We start from the raw sequence: 22,687 nt of genomic DNA, 5'->3' as shown, positions 1-22,687 counted from the left end.
TTTTGTCACCTAGTCACCTAGATGAACAGAGGCATGCCTGCTTTTTGGGAAAGCCAGCTGGCAGTCCTACAGGAACTGGGAAGTCTGCTCAGTTGGAGAGTCTACAAAAGAATTCCTGCTTGGCTGAGACTCTCTCTGAAGTCCTGATGTTCTGCTGCACCAGCTGCACCCCCTCTGTACTGCTGGACTTTGCTTACCCACAGCAATTAAAGGTTATAGTCCTGCTTGGGACTGTATGGGAAGGAGTTTGGATAAAAGATTGTTCTGGATCATGTCCATTTCTTACATGATAGTATTGATAGGGTGGGCATTTAAGTCTTGAGAAAAGGCTCTTTAAAAGAGAGAAATAATTATCACCTCTCACCTGTGTCCTTGCCTCAGTTTTGTCTCTATCTTTAAAAGAGAGAAATAATTATCACCTCTCACCTGTGTCCTTGCCTCTACATCCCACACCACCTAAATTAAAAAACTGTCTTCAGGCTTCTGCCTGTACCCTAATGCAATGTCTCCAATTCCAGGTCCTGCTCGTTCCAAGGCACTGGTGGCACTATGTGGAATCCATTGATCCTGTCACTGTCAGCATTAACTCTTGGATTGAACTGGTATTTTCCTTTTAATGTCCTAGGGGTGTAGCACTTCCAAGGGATTTCTGTCCCTTGCCTGCCATATGCAGTCCTATTGGATTTGTTGTGCTCAGAGGCTGGGGAGGGAAGAGCCCTTATAGATACATCTTTTCAGGAAGAACCTTTCAAGGTTCCACATCTGAAGCCCCAGTTCAGCAGAAATCCCCTTTCAAGTTTACTTCAATCAGGTAAACAATTAAACACAAGCTAAATTTTCATGCCTAGTTTCTTAAAGGCCAGCCAGCTTTGTGCTGAATAGAGAACAAAAAACCAGGAACTTCACCTCAAGGACAAGCTTATGTGCAAAGCTAAATTAGAATTTAAATCAGATTAATGTGAATAGGAAGGGAGGAGAAGATTTTTGAATCTTCATTCCTCTGTGATAGTTTTGATTTGGCTGAAGTTGGATTTCCTCGTGTATTTAATTAATTTTCTTCTCCCTGGGCTTTGATTTTTCTTGCTCATGTTAACCAGTATATATGGGATGGTTCCAGGGATATCATAAAATCATGGAATAGTTTGGATTGGAAGGGACCTTTAAGGGTTGTCTAGTCCAGTCACTCTACAAGGAGCAGGGACATATTTCACTAGATCATCTCAGTACTCCAGAAGGTTTTTGGATTGACATTACTTTATTATTAATCCTAGGTTAATATTAAAATAAAAAAACCTTTTGAAATAGCCTGTGAAATGGCCTCACTAAAATACTCACTGCCTTTTTTTTCCCCTACTTCTAAAACCTATGTTAGACTGGAAATCTGCAGGGAAAGAACACATGCTTTCAGCTGCTGTTGCAAGAGCAGACAATGTATTTCTCATACCCACATCAAACCAAGCAGAGCAGAGGAACTCACTTGGGTATTTCCCTCATGGAGAAATTCTCAAGATGAATCCTATGTGTTTAGCAAGGACGCCACAGCCCAGACCAGGCTCTTACACAGCCCTAAATGCAGTCAGGCTGTTTCCAGTGCCAGAGAAAGCACCAATTTTATTGCAGAGCAGCCACTTAAGCCTGCCTTGAATTTGAGCCTTTGAGGTAACTCAGAGGCACTGGCTGTGTGCCCTGGGCTTGGGAAGGCCCTGATGTCACCACACACACTTGTGCCCTAAGCTGGGCCTCACAAGTTGTCCCCCCCTGGAGGAGCAGGCTGTGGTGGGATCAGCTTGGCTGGTAGCTCCCAGGTGCTGGGGTGGGGCCTGAGCATTTCTAGCTGTTCTTATGTGTTGCAAGGAAAAAAAAAAAAAGTGGAGCTAAATTCTACATCATTTTCTGTCATAAAGGCCTTGCAGAAGTCACCAAGACCCTGTGTGGTGCCAGCAGGAGTCAGTGGTTGTGTGGTATCGTAAGCAGAGGAGTGTTTGCTGGATCTTGCTAATAAATGACACACACCCTCCCCAGATATCAGTATCTGCCACAACCAAATGTGGCTATTGCAGGCCAGGTGAAAGCTCCTTACAGGAATCACCCCTGCAGCTGATGATCCAGCATTGTTTGTGAGGTGTTGGGCCCTCCATCTATAAAATAAATTCTGACATGGATTCTAAAAGAAAATTCTGAGAACATTTGCATTACCAAACCAAGCTGTTCTTGCTCGCAGCTGTTACCAGCTGCTTTCATATTGACAGATGTGAATCACACCAACAATTACAGTCCCAGTGAAACCATTAATTATATTGGCAAGAGTTTAGAGTAGAAATTTAATTTGTTTTCAGCTGGATGTGAGCTACCCAAAAGTATTCCTTGCTTTCTAATATACTGTCATGCAATCAGTACAGCCCTGTTATTCAGCAGGCCAGGATGAATACCAAGAATGCAACACCTTTAATAATTTCCACATGTAGAATACCAAGCTCTGTATTTTGGTGGTTTTTTATACAAGACCATTAAAAAGCCTAGCATCCAAACCCACAAAATGCCAAGAGCACTTCTCCCTGCTTCTATCCCAAATTCTGCTTAGGGTTCCAGGACAAATCGCTGCCTTCAGCCCTCGTACAAGGCAGATGTGTGGTTTGCTTGACAGGTTCCTTGGAGCCACAGTTAGACTGATCAGGGCTGTGGGCTGACCATGTTGCATCTTCCCTCCAAAACGAATATATCGAAGCATCTCAACTGAAGCAAATTTATGCATCTAGGTACTTGTCATTGAGATAACAAAACCACCATCCTGTTTGAGAGTCTAACATTCCTTCCACATACAAGAAACACCCAAATGGGAAAGAAAGCCAAGATCCTATAAAGTTGTTTTTTTTCTGCTATCCTAACCTAGCCAGTATCCAGCTGTCCAAGAGGGATCCCGAATGAAGTGAATGCTTGAAACAAAGGGCCTGTTACTAAGTTTGTAAGTTAATTTTCAGTTTTGCAGGAGAGTTTTCAGAGCAAACATGCTTTTCCTTCTGGTAATGTTCAAAAGTGCAGCAGTTTGTCAGCTGTTTGTTACATGATAAAATATTTCCTGAATTTCCTTAAGATTCACTTTTGTGCTTGTGTAGCCCTTAGACAACTGCTGCCTTGCTATAACATCCTGTGTGTTTTAATTTCTTAAATTAGACAGAATACATAGATATAAAAATGTGCTATGTGCTTCTAAGGCTCTTCTAGTCCTAAAGAGCTGTTTAAATGCACACATTAATTAAATGCTAATATTGCATTATAATTTCAAGCACCAGATTCAATTAACAAAACACTAATAAGGGAAAAGATTATATACACATACTATTTTTTGCATATCCTTATTCAGATGAGCAGTCACACCAAAGCCTGTGCTGTCACCTGTTTGGGGGGTTTACACAGGAAGAGAGTCTGAAACCTTCCACTGACTTCACATGGATGAGTGTGGCTTTCAAACTAAGGCCATCTATATTTTTCCTAAGATCTTTCAGCTATCTGCAGAGACCCGTGAGCTGTTCTATCCTCTAAAACCTTCTGTTCTCTTGAGGCAGGATGCAGATCATGAAGCCCGAGTAGAAGAGGCAATAACTCGAATGCTGGTATGCGCCATAAAATCAGCAGAAAATCCCAGTGATGGAGATCTCTGGCTAAATCCCACGGAGGTGAGCCCTCTACTGCTCCCATTATGGCAGCAATAACAAAGAATTACTGACATTTTGCTTAGCTCCCCCTCAGTCTTTATGCTGCTTTGAGAAAAAGAGTTTTAAGTTCCATCCCTTCATGTAGCAAAAGTAATTCATGGAAGATAATCATGCAAGGTTGAATTGAAACATGTCTCCTTTTAACTGAGTGTATTCTGGGTGTTTTCTTAGGTTGAGGCAACATCCCATGAAATCAATCTTCAGTACCTGAATAAAGCAGTGTCTGCATACCTCAAGTGTCAGGAGACAAGTGTGTCAGGACAGGCACGCTCCAGCAGCACCGGTGCAAAGCAGAGGACAAATACCTCATGCAAGAGGAAGAGAAGGGAATTTGGCTGTGAACCAGGGAGCTGCACATTACTAACCCAGGAATGTGATGTTCCAACACCCACAGCAGAAGAGCTGCAGAAAATACCTTTTGGGCCTCATCTTATTCAGGTTTTACCACAGTCTCACAAAACCAGTGTGATGGGTGCAGTTGCAGTTGAAAGTGACAGTGGAGATCTCCATGAAAATGAAGGAGAACATTTTGGAAAATTACAGTGCAAGAGGAAGAGATTGTTAATGAGTAATGACTGTGAGACAGCTGCACATCAAATGGATTCAGACTGCAGTCCGTGCACTTCACAAACAGCCCTTTCTACCAATGACTTGTTAGACTGTCTGGTTAATCCTCGTGTCATCAGTTTGGTGGCTCAGCTGCTGTTGGAGAGAATGAGAGTGTGATGCTGGAGTGCTTTATCATTGCTGAAACAGAAATCAAACAGCAGCCTTGTTCTGCATGTTTAAGATCTGTAATAATTGAATGTTCCATTTCAAGTAATTTTTAGGTACAGATAGACACAGTTAATGGTTAAGTGCAGGTTGAAGTTGAGCTGAAAGAAGAATAGCTGGTTAGTGATGGCTGGGAAGAGAAAAGTGTGTTTAGTCAGGGAGCTGCTCAATGTTATGAGAGCACACACAGTCACACTCCCACTGTGCTGTGCAAGTGGGATCTTCACAGTGTTCTACAGCTCTGAGCTGGAAAACAATATGGCTTGATGATGGATAGCAGAGGGAGTGCTGGGACATGGTCACAGCAAAGGGGGACCGGGGGGGAGCAGATAGATTGACGGACTGTCGACTGCAGTCCTTGACCACATTTGAAGTGAAATAGTCAGTAAGCAATCAGTTGATTACATTAGAAATAATAAATTCAGGTAAACCTAAACCTCAGCCAAGAGACAATGCACTCACTAATGCATCTACTTCCTCCCTTCCACTAAATAACTTCAGTTGTGTCACAAAGCTCTAGGCTGGAGTGAGACAAAAGCCCTTAGCAAGAAAGTAGCCTTTAGCTAGTTCAGAAACTCTTGAAGGTGGGAGAGTAAGGGCATTGGGAAGTTGCTGCTATTATTTATTTAAAGCCAGATATGCACAGTCCCCTATCTCTAAGAAACAGCAAAACAGCTATGACTTTTTACCCTCTGTCCTTCTCTTTACCATAACAATCAAAATGTATTAATGTTATTTTTTTGGTTGTAAATGGTTGCTGTACAAGATCATCCTTTCTTCAAAGGATAGTGATCCTTGGATTTGTTTTTGAAGGCTAGGTTGTTCTTTGATTGAAAAGTTAGGGAACGTGAAATATAGGCAAGAAGGTTTGTTAACTCTGTAGTTATGCACGGAGACTTGAACAAAACCTGGGAAGAAAGCTGCTGGCACCTTCCAGGATGCTCTCAACTCCTCTGATTTCTGTTTGTGGTGGCAACAGAGGCATTTTCCCTAACTGCAGTTTCAAGAAACAGCTTCAGCTCCTGTGAAACCTCTGCTTTTACAATGTCTCTTTGCTTATGTCTGCTAGAGACCAAGAAACCAGTTTCTATCATCAGCCTGTTCCCATAGCCCTAACCATGCACCACCAGCCCTCCAGCTGGTATTTCCTTTGCTTGGTGTGTGTTCCCTGCTAAATACATGAAGCTAGTGCTGTTTCCACAGTGATCACCTTCCACTAATTTATAGTTGAAAATCCTGATTGCAAAGGTGCTTTCTGTCTGCTTTTATTCAGATTGCATGTTGGCAGGGCCCTGATGAATTATGGTAAGGGCTTTAGATATGCACCAGGAGATCAGAAATTCAGGAAACCTTGCCATTTCAAAAATCTCCCCAAAAACCTAACACACTTGGAAGAGGAGTTGAAAAGGCTCAAAGGTTCACGTTTAACAAGCACAGAAACCTTACCCTGATGGAAACAACTGTGTATGTAGTTTGCTGGAGACCCTGGCTTTGAAGAGTGGCTGTGAGTTAGCAGCAGAGGCCACACGAGCTCCATCTCTGACCCACAAATGGGCAGTTCCCAGTGTCCTGCTCTGCCCTGGTAATTGGGCTCAGACCCTGATAACACCTCAGCAATGTGAGAAAATCCACTGTCCTTGTTTCATGTTTCTACACCAAAGAGTCTCAGTGGGGTTGCACCCTTGCAACCAGAGCAGAATTTAATAAACAATCCTGTTGATAGAGTTCCTGTTTGTGTGATGGCACTGCTGTGACAAAGGAATTCGGTCAGGAATCTCTTAGGAAACATCGTGGTCACCTCTGCTGCCTTTACCGATTGACCAGGCTCATAGGGAGCTGTCTGTGGAACAGGGCAGACCCATTTTGAGGCACAGGCACATCTCAGCAGAGCTGGGTTTAGCAAGACCCTGCTCATGTCCTGCTGCTGGACTGGCCTTTCCGACGTTGACCAGAGGGGCTGGGACCAGCTAGAGAGCATTGCTGCTGGGAGCAGTTGCACTGGGAAGGAAGGGTTACAAATGACTCATTTTAATTCACTGAGCAAAAATAGTCTTGCAATAAAAAAACTTTTATGTCTAGAACAGATAGAGATGGGGGAGGAGAAGCACAGGCAGTAAAGTGGAGGAGGATGGCAGCATCATCTTCCACTCCCCACAGTGTGAACTTGCTTCGCTTAAGCTTTCCTCCCAACACACAGATCATCTTAATGTACCCCATGAAATCCACACTGAACAGTCTGTCCTTGGAAAGGCTCACTGAACATGTCAGGGGTCTCTGTAGGACTTGCCCTGATCGCCTTTGGTGCCTGTGCCAGAGCACCCATCTCGGGCTCAGTGTAGGAGCAGCATTCTCCCAAGCTGAGCTGTGTTCAGTCACATCCCTCACCACTCCAATCACACCCTCTCTGTCTGGGGACAGTCACAGTTTATGCCTGTCCAGGTGCAGCCCATGATTTAAGGGCCAGGCTGTGGCCAGAAGCCATTAAGCCAAGGGGACAGGGAGAAGAGCGAGTGAGGCTGTTTAGGATGCAAGGCAAAAGCACCAGAAGGACTTTGTGTCTCAGAGGTGCAATATAAAATCTCAGCCATACACTCTGCACACAGGGGCAGAGAGAGAAATGACCACAAATTCAGCAAGTCACGTATGGCAAATGGCTTGTGCACCAGTAAGAGAAATTTATGGCTCTGACCCGATGCGCAGCGTGCCGAGTGCCACGATTCCTGACGCCGTTTCTAAATTCATGGCCACTGCGTGCAGAAGCTCAGACGAGTTTCTACATATTCATAGCGTTAAAAATAAATGATTCCTGATCTCTCTGGTGACAGCCTGTCTCCAAGAAGAGCAGGAACCCAGTGCTAACCCTCTGCAACTGCTGATAAAAACTTTCTCCCCCAAGGAGGAGTATTTCCCACACACTGTCAGCAGTGGGCACGGCAGCAGTTGAGATCATAACCCGGAGCCATCACTGGGGTGGTCACAGTGGTGACATGCTTGTCATCTCTGCTTTAGCTGAATGACAGTAAGAGGTGGACCTGCAGGGCCTGGTGTTGAAGGCTTTATAGCCTTGCTCCAGCCCAGGGCCAGTCCAAGCAGTGGGATGGACCAGCACATTCACCTCCCACACACATCCAGGCTGTTGTGCTTGGCCGGTGGGGACCCTGTGTGCTCCCTGCCCCAGCACCAGGTTTGCAGAGTGGCTCATGGGCCAGCCTGGATTATCCCTCCTGGACTGACTGGCACGGCTACTCACTGGCCCTGAGCACCACTCTCACTAAAAGGAATCTGAAAAAACCACACCCAGGTCTGACAGTCTCAGCTCTCAAGTGAGCAGGAAGGGAAAATCCCAAATAGCAACATCTTCCAGAGTTTCAGTCTTCTCTGAAAACCTCCCCACTAAATTTCTGTGGGTACCACTGGGTCTCACAGTGCCACTGCCCCCATTTGCCTCTCCCAGAACTCCTGCTGTGGCTCAGTTTTCTTGATGCCACAGAGCAGCTCAACTGCAGAGCTGTGACATATGTTATCATGTAAAATTAACCATAAATTGAGCTTTTAACTAACAAACATGGCATATCAAAGAGGTAGAGAGAATCCTTCCACAGTGCTAACTGCCCTTTAAAATAAAAGTAGTGCTACAATTTAGTCTGTTTGCCAACATGTAAGTTCCTTACTGTGTTTCTCAGCTACAAATGTGAACTGTTTTGGTGTTTGGCATGAGCAGGCTTCCACTCACGGGAGTTTCCTCCATGGGACATTTACAGTATGGCTGATGGGGAAAGACCTCTGCAAACAATTGGCCTGGTTGTAGCCTATGGTTAGTCCAGGTTGGGGAGGAAAAGGATCCTAGCTCTCCTGTACCATATTCTTCTGTCCTCCAGACAAGAAGATCTGACCCACAGCAAGATGGGGACACAGTTTGCCATGCTGGCTGGAGGGGCACTGGGATGATGGCATCTCTGGTTAAAGAGCCACACATTTCACAGCTGTGTTTTTGGAGACATCCCAAGTGGATGCTCCCAACAAAACATTAGTTTCTCCATCTAATTAGTGGGGTTTGTCCACCTTAGTGGTGTGACTGGGAGCTGGAAGTTCTGGTCACCCTGGAACAGCCAGTTTGGGAGGACCATAGCACCCAGGGCAAGGGGGGAGACTGTAGGGCAGAGGGGACAGAGGGGGCAAGTGCTGTGGGGAGAGGATTTTTGTGAGCCTCCCAGAGGCTCAGAGAACACAAGCAGAAACCCTGGAGCTCTCTGACCTCCCAGTGCCCCTGTGCTGAGGGACCTGGGGAGCTCTGGAGCTGGTGGAAGTGTCCCACAAGCCAGAAGCATTGCTTTGCAAATCTCACATGCGTCACAGCCCTCCTGGTCCTTGCATTTATTTACAGAGGCAGTGTCATGGAAAAGACAAGGCCAGCTCCCTGCTCAGCACCTTACAGCTCACAGCTGTAAGCTCACCTACAGCTTCTTAAATGCGTCACAGCCCTCCTGGTCCTTGCATTTATTTACAGAGGCAGTGTCATGGAAAAGACAAGGCCAGCTCCCTGCTCAGCACCTTACAGCTGTAAGCTCACCTACAGCTTCTTAGTGAAACCTAGCTCCAGGTTTTGAGGGCATAGATTTTGCTGCTTCCAAAGCTCTGGTGGTACTGTCCCAGCAATGAATTCTCATTCCTTGTGACGACCTATGAAAACTACTTTGTGAAGGTCTGAATCTGATACTTTCAGCACTGAAGAACTTTTAAATCCAATATCACAGCAAAAAGATGTGGCCCCCATATCTTTCCCAATCAGAAAGGTTGATTGCAAAACAGGTTTTCATTTCCCTTGTAGATATTTGGATCATTAGAGTCACTCTCTGTCACATCACTGCATCAGGGAGGGTATATGAGCTTCAATGGCAGGTAAAGAGTTAAAATTGTTCCTGGATTCCTCTCTCACCCCAGCCATGTCCCCTCCTCCTTCTCCCCAGAGCCTGGGCTATGCCCATTGAAAGCACCAGGCAGTAAAACCCTTCCCTTCTGAGCTGTGCCAGGCTTATCCCGTGCCCTGGTGGGACACAAGAATCCAGCCCAATTAGCAGCAGCCCTAACAAAGCTGGCTGAAAAACCACTATTAAAATGAAAGATGGTGTTGTGTAAAAAGAATGCAGAGCAAGTGAGGCCGTAACACAACTTATTGCTGTCCCCAGAGGAGCCTCATGACTTAGAGGGACTCGGTGCCTCGCCTGCGTTTCAGCCCCTGCTTCCCCAGGGATGTAATGGATTACCTCTGCATTTGCTTGGGGGTCTATCCAAAGGGATTAGGATCTCTGCCCTGGTTAAGAATGGAGCTTTCTGCCCCTCTGTGATAGCTCACTGCAATGTGTTTATTCCTTGTCTGCTGTTGCTCCCTCAACTGAAAGCCGCAGCATTGCAAAGATCGATGCTGCAGACTGCACGTAGCTCTCCCCTGCTTTGGCCATGACTGGTGACTCTCCACATGCCAGCAGCCCCAGCTCCCCCCCAGGGTGCTGCCCTCAGGACAGCCTTGCCTGGGTGAGCCTCCTCTCTGCCCTGCTGGGGACCTGATGGGATCAAAGGTCTCTAAATCCCCAACGCCTTTGACTCCAAGCACTCAAACCTGATTGCCCCCAAGTCACATCCATGAGGAGGAGCTCTGTGGGCAGATCAAGGCCAGAGCAAGGCCAGCTCGAGGGTACAACACATCAACAGAAGCATCCTCAGCCCCATGATGCTCTCCTGTGTCTGTCAAACATATTATTACCATTATTAACTCCAAAAGATGTTCAGAGCTCTATCAGAAGAAGCACTAGAACAGGAATCAGTGGAAGACAAGGCTGTCCTGGCTGGGGCACGAGAGCAAGGATGAAATGGACGTGCAGGTCTTTTCCATCCCTTCCTCTTCAAAGAGTAAATTAGCAAGGCATGGTAACAGTATTTGTGCAGTCACTGCTTGCACTGATTACAATAAATTTTGTCCTGCATGTTAAAGTCAGAAACATCTCGCATCTGCCAAGCGGCAATCAGGACCAATTAATGAAGATGTAATTTCCCCAGATGCTGCTATTAACATAATTCACCGTGTTCCTAGCAACATGAATATAATTAACCCAGTTAACCACAACTCTCATCACCGCCACACCAGGCTGCCCTTGGCCTCAGAGGAGCCTCTCTGCCCTGTCCCCAGCCACATCCACAGGGCTGAGGGGCACAGCCACTCCCCATCCTCTCTCCTCAGGGGTGGGTTTGGGAGCCACAGCAGTGCCAGATGCTCTTCCCAGAGGCAGGACAGCACAAGACCTCTGACACTCACCACGGTTTCCAGGCCTCAGCTGCACCTCCACAGTGATGGGTGACACTGCAGCAGGCCGGCCCCAGCCCTGGGAACAGTGCACACCCATGGGGGTCAGACCCGTGGCAAAATTCAGCCAGTCCCTTGATGCAGGTGCCCCCCAGCCCTTTTTCCAGGCTGATTCCAGGGTAATGATGTGGCTCACACACAGCTCTGCCCTCACCACCAGCCAGAGCACAACACTCACTGTGGGGAGCAGCAGGCCCAGCTGGGAGCCAGGGGCCATCCTCACCCACAGGGCAGCCCTGCAGTGTCCATGGGCACCTCCACACACAGAGAGACATGAACAAGGTCCAGAGCTCGCCACAGTCCAGCACATGGGAGCAAATGGATTCCAGGCTGGAGGAAGGGGGTGATATAATGCAAGAACCTCCTGAAGAAAGGCTGAAGCCAGGACTGGTGGCTGGGTTGAGCTGCAAGAGGCTCCAGTGCCTGTGTGCAGGTGTGTGTCCCAGCTGAGTCTGAGGGCCATGAGGGCCCCAGGTGCTCCTGTGATACCTGTGCTTATCCTGTCCTTATCAACACATCCTGTCCCCACGGGCTGGGGATAGGTGATGCTCCTGCTGCTGGTGGGGAAGGCAGGGCCAGTGGGATTTTCTCCTCTGTCTGTCCTAACTCAGCTTTGCTGCTGCTTCTAAGGAGGAACTCTGTGTGAGGAAGAGGAGGGAATGAAGGTTCAGGTGTTGAGACCAAATTTCAGGTTTCTCCAGTGCTTTCGTTCTTGAAGAGTTGAGGCAGAAGTCCCATCCTGTGCCTGCATCCCAGCCTTGCTCTCCCCTGGTCATTCACCAGGCACTGGAAGCAGGAACGGGCGATGCTCTTGGGAAGGACCAGGCCTCCTGCAGCCCCGTGGGCCGTGTTTTAGCAGAGCAATTTAATCACTGCCCACCTTCAGGGCTGACACAGGCTGCATCCAAGATGCTTTAGCCACTCCTGATTGTTTACACAAAAATTATTTCCGTTTTCCCTGATTTTAGAGAACGGACGTTTTCAAGTGGTCATAATTGGTCAGAAGAAAGTTTCATCCATGTGAAAGGACTTATCATCTGGGGGATTAGGCTGGGTTTTATTTCATCATTCCACATTTGCAGTGTAATTTCACTTTAAAAAAAAAACCAAAAAAACCCCCATGAGCAGCATTTCTGAAAAGCTCAAAACAGTTGGAAAGGCTTTTGTTTCCTGAGGGAAGAGCCCCTGGTTTCTCTCCCAGCCTTTTTTTTCTGGTAAGAGAGGAAACAAGAAAGGGTATGTTAAAAATTAATGAATGCCTTTTTTTTCCCCACAAGTGTGGGGAGTTTTCAAATGAATTTAAACTATTCAGTTCGTTCTTTTGATAGCTTTGGTCAATAGGGAGTTGATTTCCCAGCCAGCTCTGGGAGCACCTTGAAACTTCTAAAATTTGGAGAAGCATTGACCAAATCTCATTTCCTAGTGTGAGGCCACTAATGCTTTAAATAATTCATCTGGTTTCCTGCAGATTGATTTAACTCAAATCACCTGAAAATTCTAAGTGTAAAAATGTGGGTAATCTGCAGGGTCAGAAAAAGCAAGACATTTTAATGAAAGCATAGACCTCTCCAAACCAGTGAATAGTTTAACAATTACCTGATATAATAGCACGTAAAAAGATGCTGCGGACAAAGGTGAGATCATTCTTGTTAATTAAAGTGTCTGAGCCACAACACTCCTGCCTTAATAGTGGATTTAAGCCGAAGCGTTGTAAAGCGATGATAGATCGGTCATTGCTTTCGTGTAATTAAGGGAGAATAGAGAATTAACAAGTGCTTCTGCGGAGGGCCGAGGGAACGCTGCCAGCCCCTTATGGCTCTGCAGGATGCTGCTTTCCTGGGAGCTGCCCAGGGGCAGCAGGGGATGGTTAGGGGCAGGCAGAGGGGCTGTCCCAGCCTGGGCAGCCGCGGGACCCCGCAGGGGGATCGGCCCGGCCCGGCCGTGGAAGGGTCCGGTGCCTGCGGGTCCCGCTTTGCTGTCCCTTCGCCTCCCGCCTTTCCAGCCTTCCCTGAGAAACGCAGCCGCCACATCGGGATCGCCAGAGGCGCCCTGGGGACGCTTTTTAGGGCGTTTTTGTGATGCCCTTTCTCAGCCTCTCCCCCGGGCAGGCGGACAGAGCTGCCCAGAGCCCGGGGAGCCTCAGCCGCGCCGGGAGGGATCAAACATCCCTCAGGAAAGGGAGCGAGGAAGGGAGCGACTGGCTCCATGCAGGGCACTGTTGTCATGTTATCGCAAAAGTTCCCTGCTGTCTCTTTATTCACAAAAAGTTCGTACCTTCTCGGTGTTTTCTTGTGGGCAGCTTCTCAGAGCACTCACTCTCCCTCACACAGCAGCCAACCAACCCACTCTTTTATAGCACTCTTCTTATAGGTTACAGCTGCAGCCTGTTAAAGTCAGGCCTGGTCCTAATCTTTCATAATTGGCCTAGCTGCAACTCCTTAGGAATGAAATTACTTTCTGCACTATCTTTATTTTCTTATATTCTATCCCCCCACAGGGCACGGCTTGGGGAGACCAATCCTTCACAGGCAGGGAGCGGCTGCCGTGGCAGGGAGAGCCTTCCAGCGCCTGCTGCCAGCAGCCGGGGAGAGCCCCGGTTTGCTCCCCGTGCTCAGCCCACTGCCCCCTGCACCCCTTTGCTAAGGGATGCGGATGGATCCCCAGAGTGGCTGGGGTAGAGACTGTGTTCCCCAAAGGAGGAGCCTGGTTCCCCATGGGTGCTCTGCTTTCCTCTGGGCATGGGGCCCTGCCTGCTCCCACCACCCAAAACCATGCCAGCGTGTCAGTGCGGCTTGGGGCTGCGGAAGGATCTGATAGTAAAAGATTTTAAAATCACAGAAAATTCGGGGAGTTAGAAAGAAAGCTAGGCTTAGTAGGCCCCGGGAAATGTTAGGCCTTGTGTTTGCCAGATGATGTGAAATTGCACCTGTGTAACTGGTATATGATAAATAATTGTTAGATGCAATGACTGTTTAGATATATTATTGTTTAATCGTAAGAAGAATCATGAGAACCTATGTTCAAGGGTTTGAGGGGGGATCACAAGAAACCTATGATTGGATGAAATCAATGTAGATAATAGAACAATCTACGTTTAATAATTAATATGTAAGTTATATAATGATAGAATATAAAAACCTGTTCATCCCGAACCCATGGCGGAGTCACATTTGGGTCTGTGCCCCTGACGCCCAGAGTTCGTCAATAAAAGCACCTGCATATAAATAATTCCGTGATTATGTGTTCCTGAACACTGACAGATCCTGTCCCAGGAACACCAGCCCCACTGATGCACAGCGCGTGCCAAGGTGGCTTTTTGAACAAAGTTTGCTTCCTTTTTTTTTTTTTTCTTTGTGCCACAATAATTCTTTTATTCCACCAGCTACAGAAAATCAATGTGTCTTTCCAGTTAGAAGCCCTGGCTTGAAGCTTTCAGTTCCTTAAATCATCTTTGTGTGATTTAAGGGCAGGTGAAATCCCTCTCTGGTGTGAGGTGTGTGATGCCATCCCAGGAGAAGTCCCACCACAGAAAGACAACGTGATGGCACAAGATGCAGGAGGGGCTGAGCCCCCAGTTCCTGCCCTTTCCCCACCCGGCCCCTCAGCCACCCCACAGAGCCCCTCCTGCCCCAGTCCAGGATGGGGCTCTGTCAGGATTGGCTTCTCCACCTTCCTGGCACCTCTCAGCTCCAGTGGGGGTGGGTGCTGCCAGGACCCCCGGCTCCCAGAGGAGCCACTGATACCCACAACATCCTCTTAACTTGCAAACACATGAGCCTGGGGGGGAATGGCTCAAGCACAGCAAACAGGGCTGCTGGGAGCCCAGCTCCAGCCCTGCTGCTGGCAGCAGGGGTACCCACATGCTGATCCAGATGTTATTAAAGCCTTAATCAAATTAAACATAGTGAGCTTTTAAGTTCACCAAAGTTTTAAGTTACCCAGACTAAATTCTTCAGTGAGAATCTGCTGATTGACAGGTTACTTGTTAAAAATTTTGGCAGCTTGCTGGGTTGGAACATCAGGTGCCCAGCCAGGGGCTGCTGGTGGGATGCCTACAGGGTCCATGTGTTTCCTTAATGCCTTATGGACTTGGCTGAAACAGCAGGAGGACATGAAGAACCCCAGAAATAATTCCTTTAAATCCTGTTCTGAAGGCTTTTCCTCCTTCTCCCTTTCAGATTCATGTATTTAATTTCCCCCATTGAAATAAAGACTAATGTTGCTGAGTTGGAAAGCACAGCTCTTTTGTCTCGCCTTGCAAGGAAAGAAAATAGCCTTGCTCCCCTTTTAATGCTCATGCATGAAAAATCTCCTGGCAAAATCTCCATTTATCAAGCCAGATTGAAGGGCACACAACAGAGGAGCTCATTGCCCTGCGCCTCTTACCTTGTACCTCTGTTTGTGCTCAGAAGTGCTGTGATTAAGAAGATTGCTTTTGCTTTTAGGTGTCATGGGGCAGAAAATTTACAGCAAGGGGAAGCAAGGACAGGGGTGCAGCTTTACATGGAAATCAGAGCAATTGTTTCCTAACAATTAAAGAGAGAGGCACCTAGTCATTTCCAGCAGTGATCTGGTGTGTGTTCCTTATCACCAAGGGGCACTGGGAAGCTGTTGGGGACAGAAGGCTCAGGCTGGGGCTCTGCTGGTGCAAACACATCATTCACCAGCTGGTCTTACCACAGGGAGCTGCTCCAGCACATCAGCAACACAACAGGAATGCCTTCCACCAACCTCAACACAATCTTTTAAACAATTATTTATAGAATTAATAGAGAAGTCAAATAACCCAAATGAATTATAACATTTAAAAGTAATTATTTGCTACAAATGAACACAAATTATTTCAATACATAATGCATTAACTCCAGCAGAAGGGAAATTCATCCTAATTAGAGGTGTGCTGGGCCTGTGGCACATCATGAGGGCACTTAGCTCTAGGACTTCCCTGAAACCCTTTATTGACTATAAATCCATTTTTTTCCCTCCCATATAAACTTCTCATAGCTTTTACTTTTCAGTAGCACACATCCATGATGAGCTTTTCCTTTTTGTCCACTAATTGCTCCATTTTGTTCATTTAGTTCCACGGAAGGTGCAGTAATGGAGGGACACAGCCCAGCCATCAGGCTCATCCGCTCTAAACTAATTTTTCCTTGCACAGAAAATCTGTAGTGAACAACAAGAGCATTTTAATGCCAGCCTCACTCTGCCAGCAGCCAAATTTGCCAAAAAGGGGGATGAGGCATCCCAATGGCATGCTGCTCCAGATGGGAGCTGCTCCAAGCCCTCCCAAGCAAACCCCATCACTTGGCCAAACAGGGACCTTGCCTCAAATCCATCATCAGGGCAGATATTTTGTGGGCATAATGCAGTTTCTTCCACCTGATTCAATCACTGCATAATTAAATTACCTTCTCTGGCACCTATTTATTTGTACCAAAAGCACACACTTTCCATCTTTTATTTTTATCCTTCCAGGCAGCTGATGTTGGAGGATGCAATCAGTGGTGACAGAAAGGTTCTGTTTCGATTAATGAGATAGCAAAGTTCAGGAGGGAGGAGAGGCAGAAAAGCCAGGATGGAGGAGGACTTGTGATAATTCAGGGTGATTATGGCTAATTGCCCTGTTTTGCTGCCAGTTGCAGTTTCTGAGGCAGAACTATTGGGCTGTGAAGGTCTGGAGATGTCCTTTGGACAGGCACAGGGAGGGTGAGATGGCTGCCCAGTTCTCCATGGGACTCACTGTGGTCCTGTGCTGCTCATGGAGCCCTGCCAGGATGCTTGGGGCAGGGCAGGCAAAGGGACAGGGACATGGCCCTGCCAGCCCAGCCCAGCAGGATGCAGGGAGAAGCTTGGTTTGATGTGGAAGCTCCATGAGGAGCCAGCTTCCAGTGCTGATTCTTGGTGAGTTGCCATGGTACCACATGGTCAGACTAACACCAAACCCAGCCATGGCTTCTGCCAGCACATTTTTCCATGGAGAAGGTCAGAAACTGCCTGCCTGCCCACAGCATCTTTCCTTCTCCCCTCCCTCCAACGTGCCTGACTCGCTCCCTGAGGTGTGGTGGCTTGTGTCCCTCTAACCCCAGTGCTGGCTGCACCCCTTCCTTTGATGGACATGTTGGTTCTTAACTCCAGTGACACCTCATGGCGAATGAGTCCAGCTCAATATTGCTTTTGGCTGTGCCAGTGCTGCTGCAGTGTAACCATCTGGCTTTGCCTCTGGAGCCTGGCTGGTGTGGCTGTGTTTGCTCTCCTCTAATCCTCCTCTCTCACCCTCTGCTGGCCTCATCTCCATCACCCCACTTCACTCAGTGTCTCATTGAAGGCAGTGAAATGCCATCTTGATGGACGTCAGCAGGAGCAGGATTGCACCAGTTTATATTTTTATTAAACAAGGCACATTGACTGCTCCAGCTTACACAGATCACCATTATCCTGGAGCTACAAAAGCCAGGAACACCTGGATTGTGGACTCCCTTGACTGCCTGTTTTGCTAGAGGATGTGTGTGACATCCCCACACTCACATTACCCTATTTTTCAAGGCATATGATTTGCTTTTGGAAATTCCCAATCCTTAGGAAAGCAAAATGAGAAGAGACTTGGCTCCTTCCCAAAAAAAACCACTTAATGTATGAAATGTTCCTTGAGTGTTGTGAGTTTTCCTTGCCCTTGTGTGGCTTAAATGTTGCATTAGGGTCATGGAAATAGGGAGAGAGGTTTTTATTATTACTAGTTTTGCCTGTTTCTTATTAAGTTTCACCATCTCCATGGCCTCTCTGTCCAGGTGGGATCCTGGTGGTTAGGGGTCAACATCCCACCTACCCTTGGGCTTTTCCACCAGCTGCTGCTCACTGCTCTTTCCCCAGCACCACTGCTCAGGCAGGACTGGGGGCACAAGAGGGATCCATAAGAGCATTTTTGGCCATCCCTGGTGGGGCTGGCCTGTGCCAGATGGGTCAGGTAATGAGGTAGATGATGGTGATAGGAAGAACATGGAAACAAGCAGGGTTCCCACTCCCTGGTGTTCATGTGCATTTGTCTATCTGTAGAAAAATGTCCACAGTACTGAAAGCAGTGAGGGTAAGGAAGGACCCTTTTCCAGTATAAATATATTCTTTATTTCTGGGACCTAAAATTCTACCCATGCCTCACACCCTGTGGCAGCCATAGGAAGAGACCTGCCAAAGTCATCTTTGTGGAGAACAGAAGCTGGAAGTAACGGGAAGCTTTTATCCAAAGCAAAACCTTTGTCATAAAACTTCAGAAAACGAATTTCTTTTCAATGGATCCCCTGGAGCCTAAAAAATAAGTATCTGGGGATTCATGTAGTAGTAAAAGTCTATAAAAGTCTTTGAAGCAAATGGGCTATTGAGGAATTATGTGTGGAAATGAATGGCTGGATTCCTCTGCAAATCCCTTCATGGAGATGCCCTGACATAATGAAGATGCAGCAGATGCATTAGTAGAAATCATCTTTTTAATAACTGCTATACCTTATGGTTTTCCTAAAGTGAGGATTTACCTGATGAAAATTCCACTTAAACATTTTTTTTTCTAGAAAGGAGGCTGTCATCATTCAGTGGGAAGGAGCCAACTTGGTTCTGCATCCCCTCCCTGGGGTGGAGGATGCTTTACCTGTCTGTGTAATACAGAGGAGCAGTGAAAGCCTTCCTTTCCCCTGGCAAGAGGTGGGAAAATATGAACTTAGGTCCACAGCCAACTTTATGATAGGAAAAGGCAAGGGGAAAAGGGCAATTCATGGCAATACAATGGTCCCTGGCCAGGGCAATGGCAGGAACATCACTCACAGAGCACCTGGCAGACACGAAATGCATTGGACAAACTCCTTGCTGTCCCACAGGCTGAACTTGTCCCATGGAGGTGCCTGTGGCTCCCCTGGGACCTCCAGCCCTCAAAGGGACACTGGCACCCTCCCCACCACGCCCCACATGCCAGCCCCTGTGTCCCTGACAGGCAGCTTTGGCCCTGGGGCAGCTTTGTGACAGCATTCGCCCACCCTCGCAGGGAGCTTCCCACACCCCCAAAGAACCTGAGCCAAGTTAATTTTACAGAAGTGCTGGGTTCTCTGTGGAAACAGAGCTCCCTGCTCTAATTATTATCGATTTTCTTTTTTCCAAGGAAATGCTGGGCTTCTCCACACCCCCCTCTGCTGACTCCAGAGATCTCGCAGCGATTTCGGCTGAGCAAGCGTTTCTCTTGCAAATCTAAATATTTATGCTCCAGCTGTGTAAACAGCCCAGTTTCAAATGGGGGGTGTTTTTATGGTACTGAATGGCAGTGAGGGATCAAGGCTGACCCATTGTGTGGGTCTGACATCTTCTTATGCTGTTTATTGCACGTTGGTGCTGATGGACTCAGCCCCCTCACCTCCCTTCTCCAGGTGTTTGCTCTGATTATTTATATGGTGAATCCAGATGAATAGGAATTTGATGGTTGTTACTTTATGTTGTGTTGTCTATCCAGATGCCAAATGCACATCTGCTTGAATGCAGCAGTTTAAAATCATACAACATTACAAAGGAAAAAAACCCCACCACCAGGCTTTGCTAAAACCTGATGTCCATGAGGGAGAAAAGTTACACACTTATTCCTTAGGGAATATTCCTTAGAATATGTTACCAATCTTGGCTAGGCCCTCCACAGACTCTTCTCATGGAGAAATTATTTACTCAGCAGGGAACAAACAGGAGCTTTGTGTACAAGAGCTGGCCTGGAGGTTACACTATCCACAACTTGCTGCTGCAGAGCCAGGTGGGAGTGGGCACACGCCTGATAAGGCATGGATGTGATTGCAGCCCCCCTCTCCGATTTTGGCTGGCGTTGCACAGCAAATAAGAGGTTTAGATGTGTCCATGTGCAGTGTCCCTGTGGAGTCACTCAGCTCTGACCAGCTGCCTGCAGACATCACTAATGCTGGGAGGCAGCCTGAGGAGATGGGAATTGCAGGGGGTGAGCAGCCTCAGTTAAATACAGTTCCAAATAGATAAAATTAATCACTTTTTTCCTCTGGTCACAGCAGGAAAGGATGCAGCCTGCTTTCAGGCTCCTTCTCATGGAGTACAAAGCATCCCTAAACCTGCCTTGGTCCCATTGTGGAGACACCAGGGGGTCACCAGGGAGGCAGCAGGGAAGGACCTCCAGGACCACATCCCAAACCTCAGAGCAATGCTGTGCCTCCTGGGGCAAGAGCCTGCACAGCAGGGGCTTCGTGATACCTGACTTGGACAGCCCAGCAGGGAGGGGGATGCAAACACTCTTTTCTAAATAACCACCTCGTTCCCAGGTGGCAGTGTTCCTGCTGGCACCTTGCTTAGGCAAGGAATCAATTCCCCTAACTACCATTCCTGTTGGTTGGTGGCATGGCCAGGAGGCATGGCCAGGGGACAGGACACGTGGCTCAGGACCCTGGGCTCACTGGGGCCATGTGGGTGCTGCCCTCCTGCTATGGGGGTGTCCCCACCAGCCCCTGCAGGAGCTGCCCCAAGAGCAGGGGGCTCAGACTCGAGGCCTCAAAAGCACTTTCTGCTCAGGTTTTGGTGTTTTGAAGCCCCAGTCACACTGAATAGGAGCAGTTCTTTGGCATACTCCAGCACCAGTACCACACACATGCCCAAGCCTTTTGACAAATTTCAAAATGAGACTCATGCTCCCAGTACTGGGCAAGAACAGAGCTCACATTTCAAGATGGGGAGGGTTTGTCTGACACAATTAATATTAGGCAAACTTTTAACAGTGGAACATTTCCAGAAATACAGGATTTTTCTTTTCATGTGCATAAGAAAAACCTGCGAGTAGGGGCTCAATTTCCTCCTGGTTGTCACCAGGGAGGTTATCACAGTTTGCAAAGTGCTGCTGGGGTAAGAAGGACTGAAACCAACTCCTTATGCTACACCACTTAATTAATTTTAGACACTTTACAGCAAAACATAATTTGGCCCAGCTCCTACAAAGGAGACGACAGAGTGGTGAAAATGCCTGGCTCACCCAGCTCTGCTGCACACCCCAAACACGCTGCAGCCAGACATGGAAATTCTCCACCTGAATATTAAACAAGGAATGGAAGGTAATTCAAGCTTCCTAAAATTAAGGGTCTAAATCCATTTACATTTACAAGCTCTGTAATTAAATAATAAACCAAAATATTATGGTTTGCACTCTAAATGTGAATTCAAGAGCATATGTCTAAGATTACATTACAGCCCCTTATTTGTTTAGCCTGCTGCAGTCTCTGCTTGCAGGGAGGAAAAAATTGCACAGAGGGGAAAAAATTAAATCCCAGAGTCTCAGAGCCACAGCAGGTCCCTTCTGCTTTACGTTGGGAAGGCTCAGTCAGGCTTTTCCTTCCAGAGCTGTCCATGTGCCTGTGGCAGCACAAACATCTTTCTTCCTAGTGCCTGACCCCACCCCATGCCCGACCTGCTCCTGCTGTAGCCCTGTGCCAGAGCCTGGCCCCATCCCTGAGGTGACTGCTGGGAGCTGCTCTCTCTGCCCATCACAGCTCCCGTGTGGCACAACAAGGCACAGCCCTGTGTGCTTGTCCCCACTCTGTGCCCTGTGCTGGCAGCAGCTCCTCTGCAGGGACATCCTGGGGCTCTGCCTCTCTGCCCAGCCTGCTTTTGAGGACAGGGACAGTGGCACAGCCACCACTTGTCTGCTCTTTTATTTGCAGTCCCGGCAAAGAAATGAAGGGAACAGGAAGGGTAATAAAGCAGCAAGTGATGCTCTGCTGCTGTGCTTCACATTTCCCATGGTGACAGCAACAAATCACAGCCTCTGTGCAGCACAGGCACTTCTGGGAAGAGAGAGGGGTTTGGGGAGCTTGTTCTGGTGTGGAGGATTTTTAAATGGACTATTTCCTTTATTTCCTCTTGGGGTGTCTTCTGTCTGCTCCATGCAAGCCATAGCCCCCTGCTGACATTGCCAACAGTTCCAGCAGTCACTAAACAAGAGTTTGCGGCAGCGCCAATGTGCAGAGGGCTTTGGGAACCTTCTCAGTCTCTTGCCCAACATCTTGACATCTTGACATAATCTGTTGCATTGTAAATATTTAAAGGCCTCGTGCTCGTGTGCATGGCCTGCTGCAGCAAAGTTTCCCCCAGCACAGCAGGGAAGAAGCACCAGTTCACCCCAGTGACAAGCTGGGACCAGTGGCACAGCTGTGTCTCATCATGTCCAGCAGTGGCTGTCACCCACCTGGTCCTCTCCACCCCCAAGTGAAAGGTAACGTACCTAAAACCCTTATGTCCTTATGTCAGGGTCACCTAAACTAATCTGTGTCTCCTTCCCCTTTTTATTTCCTCTTTTACCCTGCTGTGCTGCTGCAGCAGAACCAGCAGCCACTGCTTAAAGCCTCTCCTTCATTTCCCTGCCTGTTTTAAGAGATCCTGGCGCCTTTAAATCCACGTACATCAATTATTTCTGCCAAGTCTCCATCCTGCACAAGGGCACTCTGAGCAATGCAAATGGCACAAATAAAGTGTTTGATATTTAATGATCCCCCACTGCATGGGGAGGGTGTGCTCTTGAACAGGAGGCGCTTTCTCAAGCCGGTGCAATGCAGAAGGACCCCTGTCTCTCGTGACTAATTGAGCCCTAATGGTTTTCCTTTATCATCCAAAATGAAAACAAAGGATTTAAGGGATGTTTTATTGTGGCGCTGTGGGTCTTTCTATTCATTTATTATTCCCCATGTTAAAAGCTGTGCTTTGGCTTGTCCTTCTGAACCCGCTTCTCTCTGGTGTTGCTGCTGCTCTTGAAGTTCTGTCGCTTTCCCTCTGAGGACTGGAAAACAAACACAGCATGTCTGGTGCTCTTGCA

The 22,687-nt window shown here is 47.6% G+C and overlaps 1 protein-coding gene across 3 annotated transcripts in view; it reads left to right on the top strand.

Annotated features, from left to right (window-relative positions):
* HSPBAP1 (HSPB1 associated protein 1) overlaps positions 1-8,127 on the top strand; it is a 40,896-nt gene extending 32,769 nt beyond the window's left edge. For 2 of the 3 annotated variants that reach the window (XM_039729454.1, XM_039729543.1), the window contains exons 6-8: positions 519-602; positions 3,564-3,674; positions 3,885-8,127. In XM_039729454.1, coding sequence (XP_039585388.1) covers positions 519-602; positions 3,564-3,674; positions 3,885-4,439 — 750 coding nt within the window. In that variant the 3' untranslated portion in view covers positions 4,440-8,127. The remainder of the gene's footprint in view (positions 1-518; positions 603-3,563; positions 3,675-3,884) is intronic. The other variant, XM_039729624.1, reaches the window with a different exon arrangement.
* Positions 8,128-22,687: the final 14,560 nt, after the last annotated feature.

The sequence above is a fragment of the Passer montanus genome, unplaced genomic scaffold (assembly GCF_014805655.1).
Source record: "Passer montanus isolate IOZ18808 unplaced genomic scaffold, ASM1480565v1 scaffold1, whole genome shotgun sequence".
Taxonomy (NCBI): Eukaryota; Metazoa; Chordata; class Aves; order Passeriformes; family Passeridae; genus Passer; species Passer montanus.
This window is presented reverse-complemented; position numbering and strand designations above follow the sequence as displayed.